Source organism: Diabrotica virgifera, chromosome 1 (assembly GCF_917563875.1).
Source record: "Diabrotica virgifera virgifera chromosome 1, PGI_DIABVI_V3a".
NCBI classification, from domain to species: domain Eukaryota; kingdom Metazoa; phylum Arthropoda; class Insecta; order Coleoptera; family Chrysomelidae; genus Diabrotica; species Diabrotica virgifera.
Window position 1 is genome coordinate 142,702,836 of NC_065443.1, and position 20,015 is coordinate 142,722,850.

Here is a 20,015-nt window from a genome sequence, read left to right on the forward strand (position 1 = left end):
GTTTAAACTTGAATTTAGGTACTTCGTAATATTCGAAATACATCGATATTATGCTGTAATCTTATATTTTGTGAACATTTTATTTTTTAAATTTCTCTGATATCTTTAGTATGAAAGAAACGAGACGGTTTTACCCCTTAATATGTGTTATAATTGACAGCATGCGATACGTGAGGAGGTCATGTCTTATCATACCACTAAGATAAAATTATTTTTCTATATATAGTGGTTTAGAGTATTCAAAGAAAAAAAATCTGTGTAATGTACCTCTCACTATTTAAAGAGCCTCCACGTAGACTCCAAATCCGTATTTACTCTCAAGGAAATTCCACTCCAAAACATCACAAAGACTCCATTAAACAATCTCGTCTCTCTTATGTTGCGCTGTACATACCGCTCACTTAGTCGACAAATAACTCTTAAGGTGTCAATCAGAATTGTTAACGTTATGTGACTTCCTGTGTTTAAAGTTTTGTTAACTGTTATTTTTTTTATTGTTAATTTAGTTTTGTTTCACTTAAAAAACCGTTAAAGAGTAAAACCGCCTATTTTCTTTGTATCTAAAGATACCAGGGCATTCAAAAAACAAAATGTTCACAAAACATAAGACTACAATACGATTCCGATGTATACTCACATTTTTACCTCATACCGTCCTTCCTACACAGTGTCTCAAACTTAACATAAGAAAAACATTTCTTTTATTCCACCCGGTATAAGTACAAAAAATAAGTTTGAGTAACCTTTACACAACTGTGTTAATACTAAAGACAAAGCAAAAGTAATAAAAAAAATTAGCGGAATCCGTTAATCTGTTCACGAACAAATAATTAACTATGAAAATGAACATGATTTTCTATATCCCCAACTTGTGCCTCGCAGTTTATTTCCTACGCCTATACTTAATAGTTTTGGAGATTTGAAATTCTAGTGGAAAAACGGGTATTTATTTTGTGTACTTTACTATTTACAGATATCTTAAAGCAGCATGCAGCAGAACATAAAGAAATAATTCTAATTTTCATTTTACTCCTAGATGTCCGAAATAAGTTAATCATTAAAATCAAGGTTGCTATGAAGGCATATGTCACAAATTGACAATTAGGTAAGTTTTAAACCAAAACTATTTTGACACCGTATTGAATTTTAATATTATTGAATTAGTAATGTATTGAATGAATTGAAATAGTATTGAATTTTAAATATACAACAACGATGCAGAGGCACAAAAAACAACAATGGATGACTGATGAAATCCTGGAATTATTGATGGAGCAGAGAAGAAAACTGAAAGATAAAACAGAATACAAAGAAAAACAGAAACTAATTAAACAAAAGATAAAGGTAGCTAAAGAAAAATGGATGGAGGATAAATGCAAGGAATTAGAAAAGTTGAATGAAAAACATGATACGTTTAATATGTTTAAAAAAGTTAGAGAAGTAGCTGGTCTTTATCATAAGAAAACTACACATACCATAACCGATTCGTCGGGAAAAATGATAATAGACGAACACGAAATTCGAACTACCTGGTATAATTATATAAATGAACTGTATAATGATGATAGACCCGAAGAACTGGAGACTTTAGATGAGGTGAAGGACCAGAAATACTGAAATCAGAAATACTACATGCTATAAAATTGGAAAAAACAAGAAAGCCGTGTTGATCCCGACAACATACCTACAGAAATGTTAAAGCTCATAAATGAGGAAAACATTGGAATACTAGTCAAACTTTTCAATTATGTTTATTCGACTGGTGATATCCCTGAAGATTGCTTAAAGTCCGAATTCATAACCCTACCAAAAAAACAACGTCCAAAAAACTGTAGCGATTATAGAATGATAAGCCTTATGAGCCACACTTTGAAAATCTTTCTACGTATCATTCACAGTAGAATCAGAGATAAATGTGAAGAAGACCAGGATGAAACACAATTTGGCTTCAGAAATGGACTGGGAACCCGGGACGCACTCTTTGCACTAAATGTGTTATTGGAGAAATGCCGAGATCAAAGGAAAGACGTCTTTGCTGTATTTATTGATTATGAGAAGGCCTTTGATCGAGTACAACATCACAAATTAATTAAAATATTAAGGAATAAAGGAGTTGATAGTCAAGATGTACGAATCATAGAAAAATTATACTGGCGTCAAACAGCGACAGCTTGCATAAATGGAAAATCAACAGAAATATGCAAAATACAAAGAGGTGTCAGACAGGGTTGTATACTGTCCCCACTGTTATTCAATTTATATTCAGATAGAATATTTAAGGAAGCGCTGCATAATTTGGAATGGGGTGTGAAAGTTAATGGAATTCTGATAAATACAATCAGATATGCAGACGATACCGATACAGTTATTTTAAGTAATGATATAAATGGATTACAACACCTTTTAAATGCCATTGACACAGTGGGAAGAGAGTTTGGCCTAAATATAAACTGTTCAAAAACAAAATACATTAGTGTTGCCCAAATGCAAGACCAAGACGAGACTTAGACAGTCTTGGTCTTGGTCTTGCGGCAGTACACCTGGTCTTGGTCTTGGTCTTGGTATTGCGCTCCCAGTCTTGGTCTTGGTCTTGGTCTTGCAGCAAGAGTCTTGCAAGTCTCGCAGTTGCCCATTAGCCTATTGCATATCTTAGAACAACGTAACAGAGAGGTACATTTTAAGCTTGAATATCATAGCCATAGTAAAGACTAGCCAAATTAATAAATATCTAAACAACTGACACCGGGTGGGGTTTGAACCCACGATCTAAAGTGATCGCTGTTATGTTCTAACTAACTAAAGTTAAAACTACCTCTTAAAACCCACAAAATTTTATTTGCGTATTTCAGCCGATTTTAGAGCAATAAATAAATCGTCAGTTTGTAAGAAAAATTTCAACCCCTCCCTATTTGGTAAACAAAGCATTTATAAAGTAAACGTTTATGAAGTAAACTGTCATTAGTTTTTCGTGCAGAATTACCCATTAAAGTTTGCCATACTTATGTCGGTTCGCTAAACTCAGACGCAACTGGCTAGATATTTTAGTCGATAATTTTTTTGTTTTTTGCCAATTTTGAAAAAATTTGCAAAATTACTAACTATTTAGTAATTATTAACTATTTAGTAATTATTTTTTGTTAATTTTACTAAAATTTTCAAAATTACCGACTAAAATATCTAGAAAGTTGCGTCTGAGTTTAGCGAACAGACTATATTTAAAAACATTCTGTATTGATGAAAAACATGGATAGTTAAAAAAGTACATAACTATTTTATTATCCAATATAAGTGAATGAATAAAAAAACGTAATGTTAAGAAAATATGAGGCTTTAGTTGGGCTTTAATTTCAGTATGCTATTATTGCATGCTAGAATAATAAGTTAGCATAATGCTAGAATATTCCACAGAGTGAGAAAAAACACAGTTTGATTGGTACACCCGGTATACACTGACAAAATTGACCTGTCTAGCAACAATATCTATTATTACTGCGATATTTATAAAGAATAGAATAAGACCAAATATTAAAAAAAATCACTTAAATTTAAATAACAACAGGTTTAGGAAATTTGAGACATTAAAAATGACCTATTTTTAAGGTGGTGCCATGGACGTATAAATAAAGATGGGTGGTGCGTTAATTTCTTGGAGAAGTGTACCTATATCGTTAAAATCATATTTCGGTATTATGTCTACACGATATCCGGCATATTATACCGGACCTTGGCGCTGCATGTCGAAACAAAACTTCCATTGAAAAAATTGAACAAAATATTCTACAATTTCCCTAATAAAACGCTTTGAAACAGTGTATTGTTTGGATGTCGAACTTTTCGTATAATGGAGTCTTTATCTATAATATTGTATTGTAAATCATAATATGTATATTGTATATCCATTTGCCGCCTTATTCCATAACAACAAAGAAGCTTTATTTTTGTTTTCAAGTTAGGTACTTTTCATGGTTCATTTACCGTTGGCGGTGACATCAGTGGTGTCATGGTGTGGGAACGCGTGGGAACGCCGTTCCCACACTGGTTAAGAAAAGAAAAAAAATAATAGAGAATTTAGGTTTTGTAAACAAAAATAGCAATGCGTTCCGGCACTGCGTTCCCGCACTGCTAATTTTGCCATGACACCACTGGGTGACATACTGTAAAATGGCCAAATTGCAATTTTTGTTATCGCTTAATCCTTGACGATTTGGAACAGTGTGTATATGTATTGTTTTGGGTATATTTGCGTGTACTTAATCTATTTATTGTTTAGCCTTAGCCCATTTTTTCATTGTCCAGTCACCCTTGGCTTATATAACAAGTGTTGTTGAAAAAACTGAATCTGTTTTCAAATCTATTTTTTGAGTTTGGTTTATTAGAGTTTATTAGGTTTATTAGGTTCAATTTGTGCAGTCGATTCAGAAAGTTTAAATTTTAAATTCTAATATTGTGAAGTGAAAAAAATTAGTGAAATAAAAAGAGTGTAGCTGAGTGGAGCGATGAAAAGAAAAATTAAACAAAAAAAGGAAGAAGTTTTGAAGAAGATAATACCCAAAATTTCTTCATTTTTTCATCAACCAGATTCTCAAAGTGATTTAGATTGCAATGGTAAGTACTAGATCTAGATCTCTATCTACTAATGAAACAATAATTAATTCTTATCTAATTGTCGTCTGTAACAGGGGTGGCCAAGGTCCTTGATATTCTTTGATAGAAATTTGAAATTTTTTAGAAGCCGTCATTAAATGCGTATTAAAAAGTTATGCCGTTATGCAAAAGAGGTGTTAAAATTTTTTTTACAGAATTTTGTACAGAATATTTGTTGAACACGTGTAAATAAAAGTACAATCTATTTGTACTAAATTTAAACATTATAAATTTATTTTACTTCTTTTGATAATTCTTTAAGCCTTAGTGAATAAATGGTGACAACACTTCTTAGTAATTCTTTTAGATGCTGGTTAGTTGGTACTGACGAGTAACTGAATTTCAGGAATTTTAAAGTGGAATAAAATCATTCACACATGTCTTCTTCATGTGCCGTGCTCGATTATCGAGTGTTGGCTATCAAATTGGCTATAGTAATTTTGTTGGCGGCAGCTCGGAAAATGGAAGCTGGAGTTTCTCAAACCACTCTCTTAAGTTTCTAAGCCATGGCGTCTTTCTTCGACCTGACCCTTTTCTTCCGTCTCCTTTGCCTTTTATTATTAAATGGAGTATATTATAATTCTCTGGGTGGCGCATTCTTCTCTAGGTGCCGTCTCCGCTTCGAAGGTTGGCAATTATCAAAGCGATTTTTACTTTTGAGAGTGCGGCTCTAAATAATTCGTTGTTAATACATCCAAACTATGCCCTAAGATTCTTCAGCCATGAGTTAAGGTGATACAGTAACGATCAACAGGTAGCCAAAACGCGTTCCAAGATTGCGGCTGTAATTTTGAATATTTTTTCGAGATATTTGGCACACGTATTTGTAATATAATAAAGAATGGTGGTACAGAGCCCAATTTGAAAAATATATTAATATGTGGAAATTACTCTGTAATTAAATGCAATATTAAAAAAAACGAGCCTGTACCGCCACTAAGAAGAACAAAAAAATACACTTTCTTCAAATAAACTTTTTTATCAGATGCCTAGATTTTGTGTCATTTTGGAACTACTAATGAAATAAAAAATTTTAGTAGTTTGTAAAAATATTGTATTTAATTACAGAGTAATTTCCACATATTAATATATTTTTCAAATTGGGCTCTATACCGCCATTCTTTATTATATTACGAATAAGTGTGCCAAATATCTCGAAAAAATATTCAAAATTACAGCCGTAATCTTGGAACGCGTTTTCGCTACCTGTTGATCGCTACTGTTTCCTCTTAAACCAGCTATCAGCTTCCTATAAATCTTTTTCCTGGATTTTACTTACATAATGAAGTGGAGTATTAGATATTTATCTCCTCTCATCACATGTCCCATATATCTCAGTTTTCTTCTCTTAATTGTTAGAAGTACTTCTCTTTCCTTATGCATACGTCTGTCTCATTACCTCTACGTTGGTTATTCTATTTACCCATGAGATCTTTAGCACTCTTCGGTACACCCACATCTCGAATGTCTCCGGTCTTCTCACGTCAATTTTCTTCAGTGTCCACGCTTCCATCCCGTAGTATAATCCGGATAGCACATATCACCTCATAGCATGGCCAAAAAAATATTCAAGTTTGCGAGTTTTTACTGTTCTGATGACTTCCCGTAATTTTTCCCCTCCAATGTATAACAACTTCGTTACGAACTCTATCCACCCAACTTATTCGTAGGATCCTCCGATACACAGGTTTCAAAGGCTTCCAGGTTTTTGAGAAGGGTATCCGTTAAAGTCTAACCTTAGACACCATACAAAAGAGTACACATTCACATAAGTACGGTGTTCCATCGAACATTTTCTAGCACTACCTTATATCAGTTCTTGAAAAGGGCCCCGCGAAAATCTTTGATACGGGGCCCCTGTGGGGCTAGCTACGCCACTGCTGCTGAGAAAGAATCTATGACTAAAAAATGCGCATAAGTCCAATTTTCAAAATTTTTAATACAATTTTTTTTGTTTCTGATAGAGTATCTAAGAATATAGCCGAACTTATATACTCCCTAAAACGACCCTAACTGCAAGACGCAAGAGTCTCGCAGGCTTAGTCTTGTTCTTGCTCAAGTCTTGCACGGTAAGTCTTGGTCTTGGTCTTGCTAAAATTAGGCGGTCTTGGTCTTGGTCTTGGTCTTGCGAAAACGCAAGAACAAGACCAAGACTGCAAGACCAAGACCGATTTTGGGCAACACTAAAATACATGGTATTTAGCCGTTTGGCCCATCAAGATTCACGGTTATATGTTGATGGTCATATAATTCAAAGAGTACCCAGTTTTAAATATCTTGGTTGCCATATTACTGAACAATTAGATCCAGATAAAGAGATAAAATGTAGAATCGAGATAGCCCGCACGACATTTTTAAAAATGAGATCATTCTTCTGTAATGATACCTTGCAACTTCAACTTCGAAAGCGCATGATTAAATGCTACATTTGGTCAGTCCTCTTGTATGGTGTCGAAACATGGACATTCAAAATATCCACCATTAACCGTTTGGAGGCCTTTGAAATGTGGCTGCACAGACGTATACTGAAAATACCATGGACGGCTATGCTGACAAATGTGGCAATCCTTAAGAGAGCAAATGCTACCCGCGAGCTGCTTGATAACATAACATCAAATATAGAAAGATGGCCTATTTTGGACACGTAGTAAGGGGAGACCGGTATAATATTCTTTAACTTATTATGATGGGTAAAATCGAAGGACGCAGAGGAATTGGTAGAAAGCAGGCCTCTTGGTTGAAGAATATCCGGGAGTGGACAGGAATAAAGAAAGCAGAACACCTATTTAGAATAGCTCGAGACAGAGACAGTTTCGCCATGTTAATCGCCAACGTCAAGGGGACTTGATAGGGCACGTTAAGAAGAAGATTGAATTTTAATTGCGCATCAGCGAATGTTGGTCTTTGTTTATTTTTGTTACTCACACAATTGAATACCTAGTTGGAAAGTGATCTTAAAAAAAGTACCATTAATATTAGTATAGGAATATATATGCAAAATGCATTTTTGTATAAAGTCAGTAATACTAAATTTGCTAAAAAATTCAATGTTTACGTTACGAATGGTACTATTACGAATATGTATAGTTACGAACTGTCTCCGTTACGAAGTTGTGCCGTTACGAACTGACGCCGTTACGAATTGTCCGTTACCATTTGTCAGATTACGAACTCTCGTGTTACGAGATGTAATAGAACCAATTATTTAAATACACCTAGTTGGGATAGTTGATTCTATACTCAACGCTCCTGAGTATTCCTACTTAAAATGAATAACAGGATAAGAGAACACGATTTATAATAAAAGTTCAAATGACGTCATCCTGTTGGAATTTGAAACAGCTTATTTCCTAGCCACAACATTGGATATAAATTGTTTGAGCTTAGTCTCCTAAGCATAAATATTAAGAAAAGGACAAAGAATCTAGAAAAGTCTCTAACCTGAGGATTCCTGTTTATAAGAATTCAGCGACCCATCTGCAGTCTGTGCCAGGCGAACACTTTTATTTTTGTACATTTCCAGATCCCTTAAATGTGAAAACGATGTGGTTTCCAAAAATGGTCTCTGTCCTAAACCTACTGTTCTATAAGACTGATGTTGTACACCTGAAATAAAAAAAGAAATTTAAATACTGAACTAATGTGGGTTAACTGAACTAATGCAGAAGAATAAATCTGACTTTCGTAAATAGTAAATCGAAATATTTTGATATACATTCGTGTAAGAAAACAAAGTTTATGTCTTATTGATCTTTAAAAAAATATTTCCTATGTGGGGTAGAGATTAACTGAAGAAAACAAAATGCAAGCTATTCATCATCAGCAGCCCATAGTCGTCCACTGCTGAACATAGGCCTCCTCGAAAAACGATTCCATTTAGATCTATCTTGCGCTGCTGCAATTCAGTTGGTACAAATCCTCTTTATGTCATCAGTCCATCTTGTGGGTGGTCTTCCCGGGTTTCGTTCAAAATGAAAGCTATTAACGTCTGCAAATCGCCCAAAAGAGTATTTACAATGTGCTTTTGATAAAATTTTGGCAGGCCTCAGAACTGATAAGACACCAAACTGAGTAAGGACGTTAAGAATATGTACAAAGAAGAAACAACAACATTTAAAATTAGTAACCAACTAATACCTGAAATATAATATTTAACGAATGGATTAAATCATGGATGCCATTCCTTTATGGTATAAGAGCTGTGAGACATTTTTGAGTAGGTATTTTAGGCAACCTGAAAATTTTTCAGGTGACTCTTCTATGATAACCTAATACAAAAATGCCGGTCTGGCTGGAGGGTAGCGGTTATTTTCCCCAAAAATCCCCCCCAAATTAAAAAAAAGGGTAAAAATTGTTATTACAAAAAATATCATTGATATAACTTGAAAGTAAATTTAAATATTCAAATATAAAGAAAATAAACAGACCAGGCGATTTGAGGGCGATTTTAACTCTGCAAGATATTTTCATGGGCGCCCCAGGATTATTTTCAGGAGGTGCATCTGAACTTCAGAAGATTTCATCTGAATCTGTACATACTATTAACGAGTATAAAATATACAACTATACATGCATTGCTATGTACATTCCTTCCGGACAGGGAGGTGCAATTGTTATTTTGACAGGTTATTTTTTAATTATAAAAATAAATATTCTAAAAAGACAGGTTTTTTGGTGAAATTATCCAATTGCCAAGTGACCAAATAAATTACGCGTGCATATAAATGAAACCGCTATAGGTGGTATAAGCAGCAGTGTGAGAAAGAGCGTATACCGATAGCTCTTTGCCTCTGTTGTAGCTGAGCGAGACCGTTCGCTCGAGAAAATCACGTGACCTGGCGATATCCATGTTGTTGTTCCTCGAAACGTTAGAGTAATTATTATATAGTTTTTTTATGTAATTTTTCTTAATTAAAGGAAAATAATACGTACTATACAATAGATTTTGCAAATATGATAGAAAAAGACAAATTTATTATTATAAATATATAGGTAGAAAAGTATAAAACTATAAACTAAATTAATTCTGTGTCCGAATCTTGTACTTCTTCTTCAAACTCCTCATCTGAGCTTAAATGTTCATTCTCTTCTTCTTCGTCAGACTCCCCTCGAGACTCAGATTCCTCTTCTACATGATCTGTAAATAGTTGTAATATGTATTTAGAATTAATGAAAAATTAATTAGTGATTAATTGATTGAGTTGCTACGTATTCCTACTTATGTAACCAATGCTTAATACTTTTCCTCATATAACCAATCACATCAGGTTTTTATTTCTTAGTATATGACCAAAGTAGCTGATGCTTCTTTCCTTCATAGTGTTGAGTATTTCTTTTGCCTTTTTCACCTTTCTTAATGTTTCCGTGTTTTTTACGTGTGTCCATGATATATTTAACATTATTCGATAACTCCACATCTCAACAACGGCAAGTCTTTCTTCAGATGCACCCGTGATTGTCCAGGCTTCGACTCCGTATAAAAGGACGGAGAATACGTAGCAACTCAACTAATTAACTTTTTATTAATTCTAAATACATATTACAACTATTTACACATCATGTAGAAGAGGAATCTGAGTCTGACGAAGAAGAAGAGAATGAATATTTAAGCTCAGATGAGAAGTTTGAAGAAGAAGTACAAGATTCGGACACATAATTAATTTAGTTTATAGTTTTATACTTTTCTACCTATATATTTATAATAATAAATTTGTCTTTTTCTATCATATGTGCAAAATCTATTGTATGCCCGTATTATTTTTCTTTAATTAAGAAAAAGTTACTTAAAAAACTATAATATATAATAATTACTCTAACGTTTCGAGAAACAACAACATGGATATCGCCAGGTCACGTGATTTTTCTCTAGCAAACGGAATCGCTCAGCTACAACGGAGGACGCAAACAGCTATCGGTATACGATCTTTATCACACTGCTTTTGCGCTACTATAGCGCTTTTCATTTATATGCACGCGTAATTTGTTTGATCACCTGGCAGTTGGAAAATTTCACCAAAAAAAACCTGTCTTTTTTAGAATATTTGTTTTTAATATTAAAAAATACCCTGTCAAAATAACAATTGCACCTCCCTGTCCGGAAGGAATGTACATAGCTATGCATGTATAGTTGTATATTTTATACTTTTTAATAGTATGTACAGATTCAGATGAAATCTTCTGAAGTTCAGATGCATCCCCTGAAAATAATCCTGGGGCGCCCATGACAGTATCTTGCAGAGTTAAAATCGCCCTCAAATCGCATGGCCTGTTTATTTTCTTTATATTTGAATATTTAAATTTTCTTTAAAGTCACGTCAATGATATTTTTTGTAATAACAATTTTTACCCTTTTGTTTAACTTTAGGGGGATTTTTGGGGAAAATAACCGCTACCCTCCAGCCAGACCGGCATTTTTGTATTAGGCTATCATGGAAGAGTCACCTGAAAAATTTTCAGGTTGCCTAAAATACCTACTCAAAAATGTCTCACAGCTCTTGGACCATTAAGCCCAACCTTCTTTAAGATATATCTCAATATAAAAAACTTATAATACATAACCCTATAATAAAGCTTATATTCTACAAATGACCAAGTTGTGGTCGCTCAAGGTTATGATGACTTGAATTAATTATATGACAACGAAACTGAAGAAGAAATACAATAACTGGGATTAAATAAGTGTACAGAAGACAAGTCGAAATACGGATGCATCGGAGAACAAGAACAATAGTGGGTACTAGAAAAAACATCCTCAACAAGAAATAAAATTCCGTACCGAACAAGCAAGATTTAAAACGTCACTTTGTAGCCGCAATCTTTCCATCAATCTCCGTTACACAACTGTTAAGTGCAATGTATGGTCTATATTGTTCTACGGCATGGAGACATTGACATTGAAAATATCTACCCGTGTAAAGTACGAAGTACCCCCGAGGTATCGGTAATATCCAATAGTAAGTCCGAAATATAATTTAAATAGTTCAAATCTCGGTCTTTGCACGGGTAAAACACATTCTAGCTGCTGCCTTGTGGTTAAATGCTTAATTGGGTATACTAGTATTGACAAGACCGTAACTGTTTGAAAGATATCTTAATTTAAGAAAAAAACGCATTTTTCAAAAGTAAGGAAAGTAAAACTATAAATTATACTGCAGAAATAAAAATTATAATCTATTTGTTAAAATAAGACAAGCTGCTGTGGCATTTGGAGTTACAAATATTCCCAGCAGCTTTACATTTGCATGTATATCGGTTGGTCAGGCCATGGAGTTGGAGTATCTACATTGTAAAAATGGCTTGTACCCCATCCTCCATGCTATGGCATGCTGGACGAGCCATACAGTCTGTAGTCAACACCCCGAGGTATGAGCGGGAACACAAAGTGTATCAATACTCTACGCTTATGAAGCGCACCTGGCGCATCATAAGGGCCTTCACATTTTACTCTTTTTCAACTTGTCTTGAGTAAAATGTCTTTAATCTTTCCTATCAGCCTCTCTTGGCTAACTCTTGTTTCTTCTGACCCCGAATGGCGATTAGGTTTCCGAAAGCAGACGGGTCATATTTCCTTCTACTACACCCTCTAGTAACCGAGCGATTACCGGTATAAGTAATCCCCCATCTACCGGCCAACGGCTTCAGGCGGATGAGCTGGTAAATGGCAGAGCACTCTGTTGTCCTGAGACTAAGAAATCGGTCTCGAAGGCGGAGGAACCGAGACAGTGGTCAACGGCATCAGGATGCAGAAGGCAGGCATCAGGATGCAGAAGGCAGGCATCAGGATGCAGAAGGCAACGGGAAACCACTGCATTAAATATCCAAATGGATTCCCTTGTAAAAGCCCATTAATGGCAATGTTCAAAACGAAATATTCCGGAGTAAAATGTTCCCCAATCGGATCTCCGCGGGAAACAGTGGCGAACGAAGTTGTGAAACTTAAAAATAAAGTTATGAGAATAGCTACTTGGAATGCAAGAAGCTTGTATGCAGCCGGGAAATTAATAAATGTAACAACAGAAATGGAAAGACTACATGTGAAAATACTCGGTATCAGCGACGTACAGTGGAAAGGATCCGGCAAATGTCCAACTAGAAACGGCATGTTCTACTATTCGGGAACTGATGATACAAACCACCGTTATGGCGTCGGAATAATGGTCGAAAGGGAAGTCAACAAATCGGTACTAAGTTTTACCCCATATTCAGAACGAATCATAGCAATCCAACTAAAGTCGAACAAAGGAAAAATTAATATTATTCAAGTCTATGCACCGACAGCAGAGAAAGAGGATGAGGAAATAGAAGAATTCTACAAGCAACTAGAATACATTCTAAAATCGACCAAAAAAGAAGAAGTCACCGTAATCATGGGCGATTTCAACGCTAAAGTTGGTAAGGTGAAAACTGACGGATGCACTGGTGAATTTTGACTTGGACAACGAAGCGACCGAGGTGAACGTCTCGTACAATTTTGCCAAGAAAAAGAATTTGTAGTAATGAATACAATGTTCAGATTACCAAACCGTAGATTGTACACGTGGACATCACCAAGGGATAATGCAGACAACATCGTCAGGAATCAAATCGATTATATACTAATCAGAAACCAGTTTAAAAACTCCATCACGTCTACAAAAACCTATCCAGGCACTGATATAGAATCGGATCACAATCCGGTGGTGGCTGTAGTAAATATAAGATTCAAGAAACTACAGAAAATGCAGCTAAACAAAAGATAGACGTTAAGCAACTGAAAGACGCAACTATACTGGAAAGGACAAGAGAACAGGTAAACAACAATCTTCGAAACCTCGCTGCAAAAAATAGGAACACAGGCAATGTAGAGGACAAATGAATGGAGATAGAAAAGGCCCTTATGACAGCTGGTGGCTCCTTAGCTCCAAGCAAAATTAAGAAAAAGGAATGGATGACAAACGAAATTTTGTACCTCATGGAGGAAAGGCGAAGAAATAAAACCAACAACCAAAATACAAAGAAGTGAACCGTGAGATTAAGCTAAAAATTAGAGAAGCCAAAGAGAAGTGGGTTCTGGAAAACTGCAAGGAAATAGAAGAATATGAAAGAAAACGTAGAATGAAGTAAACACTTCTGTTGTATATAGGTATATTATAAATTTATTAAAAAATTTTTAAAATTCATCCACAAGGGAGTGGTTGTACAAAACGTTTTCGGTCAAACTGACCATCCTCAGTGTAAACGTCCAGTGTACAAGTAATTGAAACTAGCCACTTGAATAGGTGTAAAACCTCAAAATAACATTATTGCTACATTATGAGCTGTATAGTAATCGACAATAAGTCGATGTCTTAAGATTAAAAATGTATCACATGTGGATGTATGTCATCCTTGCTCGGAATTAGCACAAGGTTGTGATCAGGTGAGAGGTTAACAACCAACTGAGTTGGTTGTTAACCTCTCACCTGATCACAACCTTGTGCTAATTCCGAGCAAGGATGACATACATCCACATGTGATACATTTTTAATCTTAAGACATCGACTTATTGTCGATTACTATACAGCTCATAATGTAGCAATAATGTTATTTTGAGGTTTTACACCTATTCAAGTGGCTAGTTTCAATTACTTGTACACTGGACGTTTACACTGAGGATGGTCAGTTTGACCGAAAACGTTTTGTACAACCACTCCCTTGTGGATGAATTTTAAAAATTTTTTAATAAATTTATAATATACCTATATACAACAGAAGTGTTTACTTCATTCTACGTTGTCTTAACAAAGGTATACAGCCAACTACAGGGTTTACCCTTTTAATGTTTTAATATGAAAGAAAGTACGATAGCTTTAACATGCATAAAAAAGATCAAGGAAATAACAGGTAAAAAAGTGAAACAAGCATCCATCGTAAAGGACAAAAAAGGTAAAATAATTACAGATTTAAATGAAAAACTGGCAAGATGGACAGAATACATTGAAGAACTTTTTGCAGGCGAAAGACCAGAAATAGCAGTGGCAGAACCCACAGACGACACAACAGGGCCTGAAATCCTAAAAAGCGAGATAGAATATGCTATAAGGAACACAAAAGGTAGCCAACCTCCGATAGGAGACGGTACTGCAAGAAGAAGAAGATTTTACCAAAACCTGGCGGATACTTCGGACTTATGTAAAGGATAAATAATGGTAAAGTTATGTAAACGGGTAATCTTTGGATTACCCGTTTACATAACTTTACCCGTAGCATATACACAGAATTAGTTGATAATAGAAAAACAGGTCAAATCAAAATCATAAGGGTCATATTTAAAAATAAGAAAAAGGAAAATAAAAGAAAGGGAGAAATAAGGTAGATATGCGACCTTAACCTATTATTACGTTTTTGTTTATTTAAACTGCAGAAAATAATCGGTTTAAAAACCTTAATATGATAGCCCAATATAAAGGGAAACTCCTCAGAAGAAATAAAAAGAAAAGAAACCTCTTTTCCCCCCTCTACCTCTCCCTCTCCCTCTCCCTCTCTCAATCGCTCTCTCTCTATCTCTCTCTCTCTCTCTCTCTTTCTCTCTCTCTCTCACTCACACTCTTTCTCTCTCTAAAGGTATATAATTTGGGATAGTATGTGAACTTTCATGTTCTGGATATTATAAACTTTATTTGGTTTCTATGAAGTCAAATTTTCCACATATTTGTTATTTTTATTACTACAGCCCTCAACTGATTTTTGTCCTGATAAGCATAAAAATGTTTGTGTACTCATATAAATTATCGCCAAACTCTACAAAGTCGCATATTTTCGAAAAAATGAATTTATTCTATAATTTTGCACCTCACTACTTATACAATTTCCTTATTTATTTTTTAATTATTTGGCTTTCCTGGTGGTAAACAGACTTCATAACAGTATGTTGTGTATATTTTAAAAACGTTGTTGATATGATATCATACATGATATCTTATTCTTAATATGTACATTCATCTGCTTACCATATTTTTACTATGAGTAGAACGCGGAATGAATCATTCCAACATGAAACTAAACTTATGAAACAAAATTATGTTTTTTATTTATTATCTAGCGCTAATTTAAGATTTTAAAATAAACTTGAGTTTATTTTAAAATTTCAAGTTGAATTTTTAATAAAAACCGGATGAAGAGTTGGGTCTTGAAATAATGATGAAGAGCAAAATGTACTTGTCCTGATCTTGAATGAACTGAACTGGATAACTGAGTGTTTTATAACTTCTTTTGTATGGTTATTTTATTGAAGATGTCGTTTGGTTCAAAGGTTCGTCTCAACCCAAGATGGTTTATTGAAGTGTCCATGATATTATCTATCTTCCATGTATACTATTGTTAAATTACATGGTGTTACATCTTCCCTTCAGATTTTATTTTTTTTATGAAGATTTTACTATAAATTGTATCTTGTTTTCCCTCCAATCTTTCATTTTCTTCATAATTTCTCTTAGACATTTTTCTTTAGTTATTATTTGTTGTTTTTATTTATTTATTGGGTGCGTTTTAATTTTTAATGCGGTCTCTTTTCTATTATAACTATAATTTCGTGTGTCATTCATACTGTCTTCATTATTTTTATTTACAAGTATATAAATTATGACTTATGACAATACGCTTTTAACAAAAATAATATGTTATGGTATACATATTTATATAATATTAACATTGTGTACTTAGTAGGAAAAGGTTAGCATTCCCGGAAGCTGTAAAGATTTCCGTCGAAGCGCAAGCCGAGACAATAGGCAATACAAATGTGGCTTTTCCTACAAGGTATGCATACTATTTTTTCGAAAATCGAACATTTAAATTATTATATTAAAATAAACATGTTAAAATGTAGTAATATTAGGACACTCTGTATAAAGTATGTTTAAACCTCATCAAAGCCAACAATCCAGGTATTATTAATTCTTGGATTCAGTAACCCCGAGTAACATTGAATAGTCATGCATGTTGTTATTTAAAAGAGTGTATAAACAATAACCCTGGTGATATAGATTATTGTACAATAGTAACGCCCGGTTTGCGAAAGGATGATCATCTCAAAAATTATGTAATCGACGATTAACAATAGATTAAATGCGTCAGAAACGTCAAACAAACTAGTTTTAACCACAGTCGATCATCTGACAAAAGATTAATCGTTAGTTAACAGCCGATCATGAGTGTTTTGAGTCTGCTAAAGGTCGATTAACCAGTTTCGCTTGTCAAACGGCGGTAAAAATGGACTGTTACCTAATCTGCGACTATGCGTCGATTAACGGGCTGTTAAGAGTTTTTTTAGTTTTTTAATTTCTGTAATTAACAAATTCCTGGAAAAAGTTGTCAAATAACACATAATATATAAATGATATAAATCATATTATTCAATAAAAATAAGATTTTTTTATGGAAGAAATAATTTAAAATATTTATTTAACTTGCAGAACATGGATATATCGGATATTTTTTATATTTGATTATACAATTTATATTTTTTTTCTTTTAAAAATGTAAGGTAACAAGGATGCTAGACTCATGGAGCTATTTTTTGAGAGGCCAGAGCTCTAAAAAGCAGAACATAATGATTATAGCGATGTAAATAAGAGGGAAAACGTGTGAGAAATTATAGCAGCTAACTTTGAAGACAATAAAACAGCCGGTAAATAAATTAAAAATAAATATAAAAAGTAAATATATAAACCAAAAATAAAAAGAAGATTATAAAATATTATAGATTATAAATAAACTGTTTTATATCTCCAACTTTCGTCACAATACCTAGCCTCATTTTTAAAATGCTCTCGTTCAATTCTTGCTCCAAACAAAAGTGACAGTACGTAAGAGAGAATGCACCTTTAGAACCTAACGATACAAGTTTGGATTTAGAGGTTAATATAATTGAAATTTTGAAGGATAACAGCCAATTGTGACAGTATCGCTACCAAATCGTATGTCAGATCATCGATTACATGATCTATGATCATGCAATTTTACAATAATTGGCGTTCTAGAAACCCATCACTGGTTAACAGTTGATCAAATCTGATAGCCGATTAGATGATCAGAGATTTGAATAACGTTTCGGAAACCGGCTGTTAGTATTATAATGTAACCGTGATTGCGACAGGCCGTTGGCCTAGGTCGCTACCATTTGTTTATGGATATATCCGCAGTTCGAATACCAGTAAATAAAGTACATATATTGTTAGCAGATGCAGTCGTAGTAATTTAAATAAGGACTATAAGGAGCTATCAAGTCCCAACCCTTCAGCATTTCTTTACAAAATATACATATTATTGCTTTGACTCAAATATTCGTGATGCCACCAAATACAGGTTTTGTAACTACTATAGAAACAAAAATATTGAATTGTCGAATTTGACGCATCTGCTTATTTTTTGCAGTATTTTTGGTGTTTTCTCGTATTTTCTGTGATTGTAATCATTTTAAAAAGCAAAATTACCTAATTTAATCATGAGTTATAATTAGAGTTTTACAATATTCGATAAAAATATCGATATTGTATTGATATCGTATCGAAAACCAATACGATACCGATACAGTACATACTTTAGCAATATTAATGTCGATACGATACTCATTATCTGAAATCAATACAATACTCTTGTATTGTCGATACGCTTGCCTCGATATTACTGAAAATATCGATATCGAGAAAAAAAAATAAAGCGCCACAGCTGTTTGATTATATTTTGTGGAATAGGAATTTAGATCATAATTATTTATTACATAAAAGTATAAGTGATCTTCAACCCAAGCATCAGCTGTTATAATATTTTACACTTGAGCTCGTGAACTTGAAATTCTTGAGAGTGAGTAAATGTCTGTTATGATTACACTGTTTATATCATGTGGCATTTGTGGCAATATTATGGAAGTAAGTGATGACTCAAAAATAATTTTTAACAAATTAATACTGAATTGCGATTTATTCCGAATCTCCGGGGATTTCCCTATACTTTCAAAAGTAGTTTTTAAACAATATAATACAGAATTAGTAGGTATTTGTCGACTTTTTCAAAGCCATATTCAATCTTTATAAGAATATACATATAAGTTATAAGCCATATTCGTAATATTTTAAGAATAATGTCTACTTGCCAAGCATGCAAAAGTGGGCATAAAGGGCCTACACAGCTCAGATGTATAATCCTTTTTATGTCGATATTTTATCGAGTGTTGTATCGATATCGTATCGAAATCAATATCAATACGATATTTTTATAAGAAAGTATTGCCGATATCGATACTCGACACGATACTTCATTGGCATAACCAATACAATACTCAATACTTAAACAGTATCGATATTGTATCGTATCGTGAAGCTCTAGTGATGATGAGTGTTCGATTCCTGATACCCCTCCAGAACTGATGGAAGTAGTGAATCATTAAGGATTAGTGATTCATTAGATTTATTGCCAACAAAATCCAGAGAAAAATATAACTAATGATAAAGGCAGTTTTTGTTTTTATTCGATTCAGAGTTGGACCACCATCTCCATATAGCTATTTCAGCATCCCATGCATCTTCAGTGAAGCTATGCAGTCACAACTCTGAAGCGAATATTAACAACCCTGCCTATTTAAGGAAAACCATTGCGATACAATGATTCCACCTTTTGAGACGCAATCTAGCGACATCTCTCGCAATACGAGGAAAACAACGAAAAGCCCTAGATACAAAGTTTACTACTTTTTAAACAATTAGAATATTTGAAATAAAAATATAATAAACAATATTTTAAATCCAAAACTTTTCGTTAATAAACTGCTTTCTGGCTGCATCCTGTATCTCTGGCTTTTAAAATATATAAGCACAAGAGACGACGAAAATAGGAGAAAGCAAATAGACGACACTTTGGCCACGCATTTACCTTCTCTCCGTCTAGGAAAAGGACCGAAAGACAGTTTCTAAATACTCAAATCTGAGTAAAGATGAAAAATAATAAAGGCAGTTTTTGTTTTTATTCGATTCAGAGTTGAACCACCATTTCCATATAGCTATTTCAGAATCCCATGCATCTTCAGTGAAGCTATGCAGTCACAACTCTGAAGCGAATATTAACAACCTTGACTATTTAAGGGAAACCATCGCGATACAATGATTCCACCTTTTGAGACGCAATCTAGCGACATCTCTCGCAATACGAGGAAAACAACGAAAATCCCTAGATACAAATATACCTATTTTGAAAATAAAGTTGTTCTTTAATAAAGTTGTTGTGAATCTGCTGTAAGGAAAAAAAAATTCCTTACAGTAAGGAAATAACATGTCCGTACAGTTATTTTTCGTTTCCAGGCAACGGCTAAATATAAGGAATTATCGGACTTTTCTTTCAAAAATGTTGTCAAAAATGTGTAT

General features: G+C 33.9%; 1 protein-coding gene across 3 annotated transcripts in view; it reads right to left on the reverse strand.

Moving 5' to 3' along the window:
- Window positions 1-20,015, reverse strand: part of LOC114326376 (runt-related transcription factor 3-like) — a 339,983-nt gene that overhangs the window by 172,459 nt on the left and 147,509 nt on the right. For 2 of the 3 annotated variants that reach the window (XM_028274734.1, XM_028274735.2), the window contains exon 4: window positions 8,086-8,250. The exons of the other annotated variant lie outside the window; for it this stretch is intronic. In XM_028274734.1, coding sequence (XP_028130535.1) covers window positions 8,086-8,250 — 165 coding nt within the window. The remainder of the gene's footprint in view (window positions 1-8,085; window positions 8,251-20,015) is intronic. 3 annotated transcript variants of the gene reach the window in all.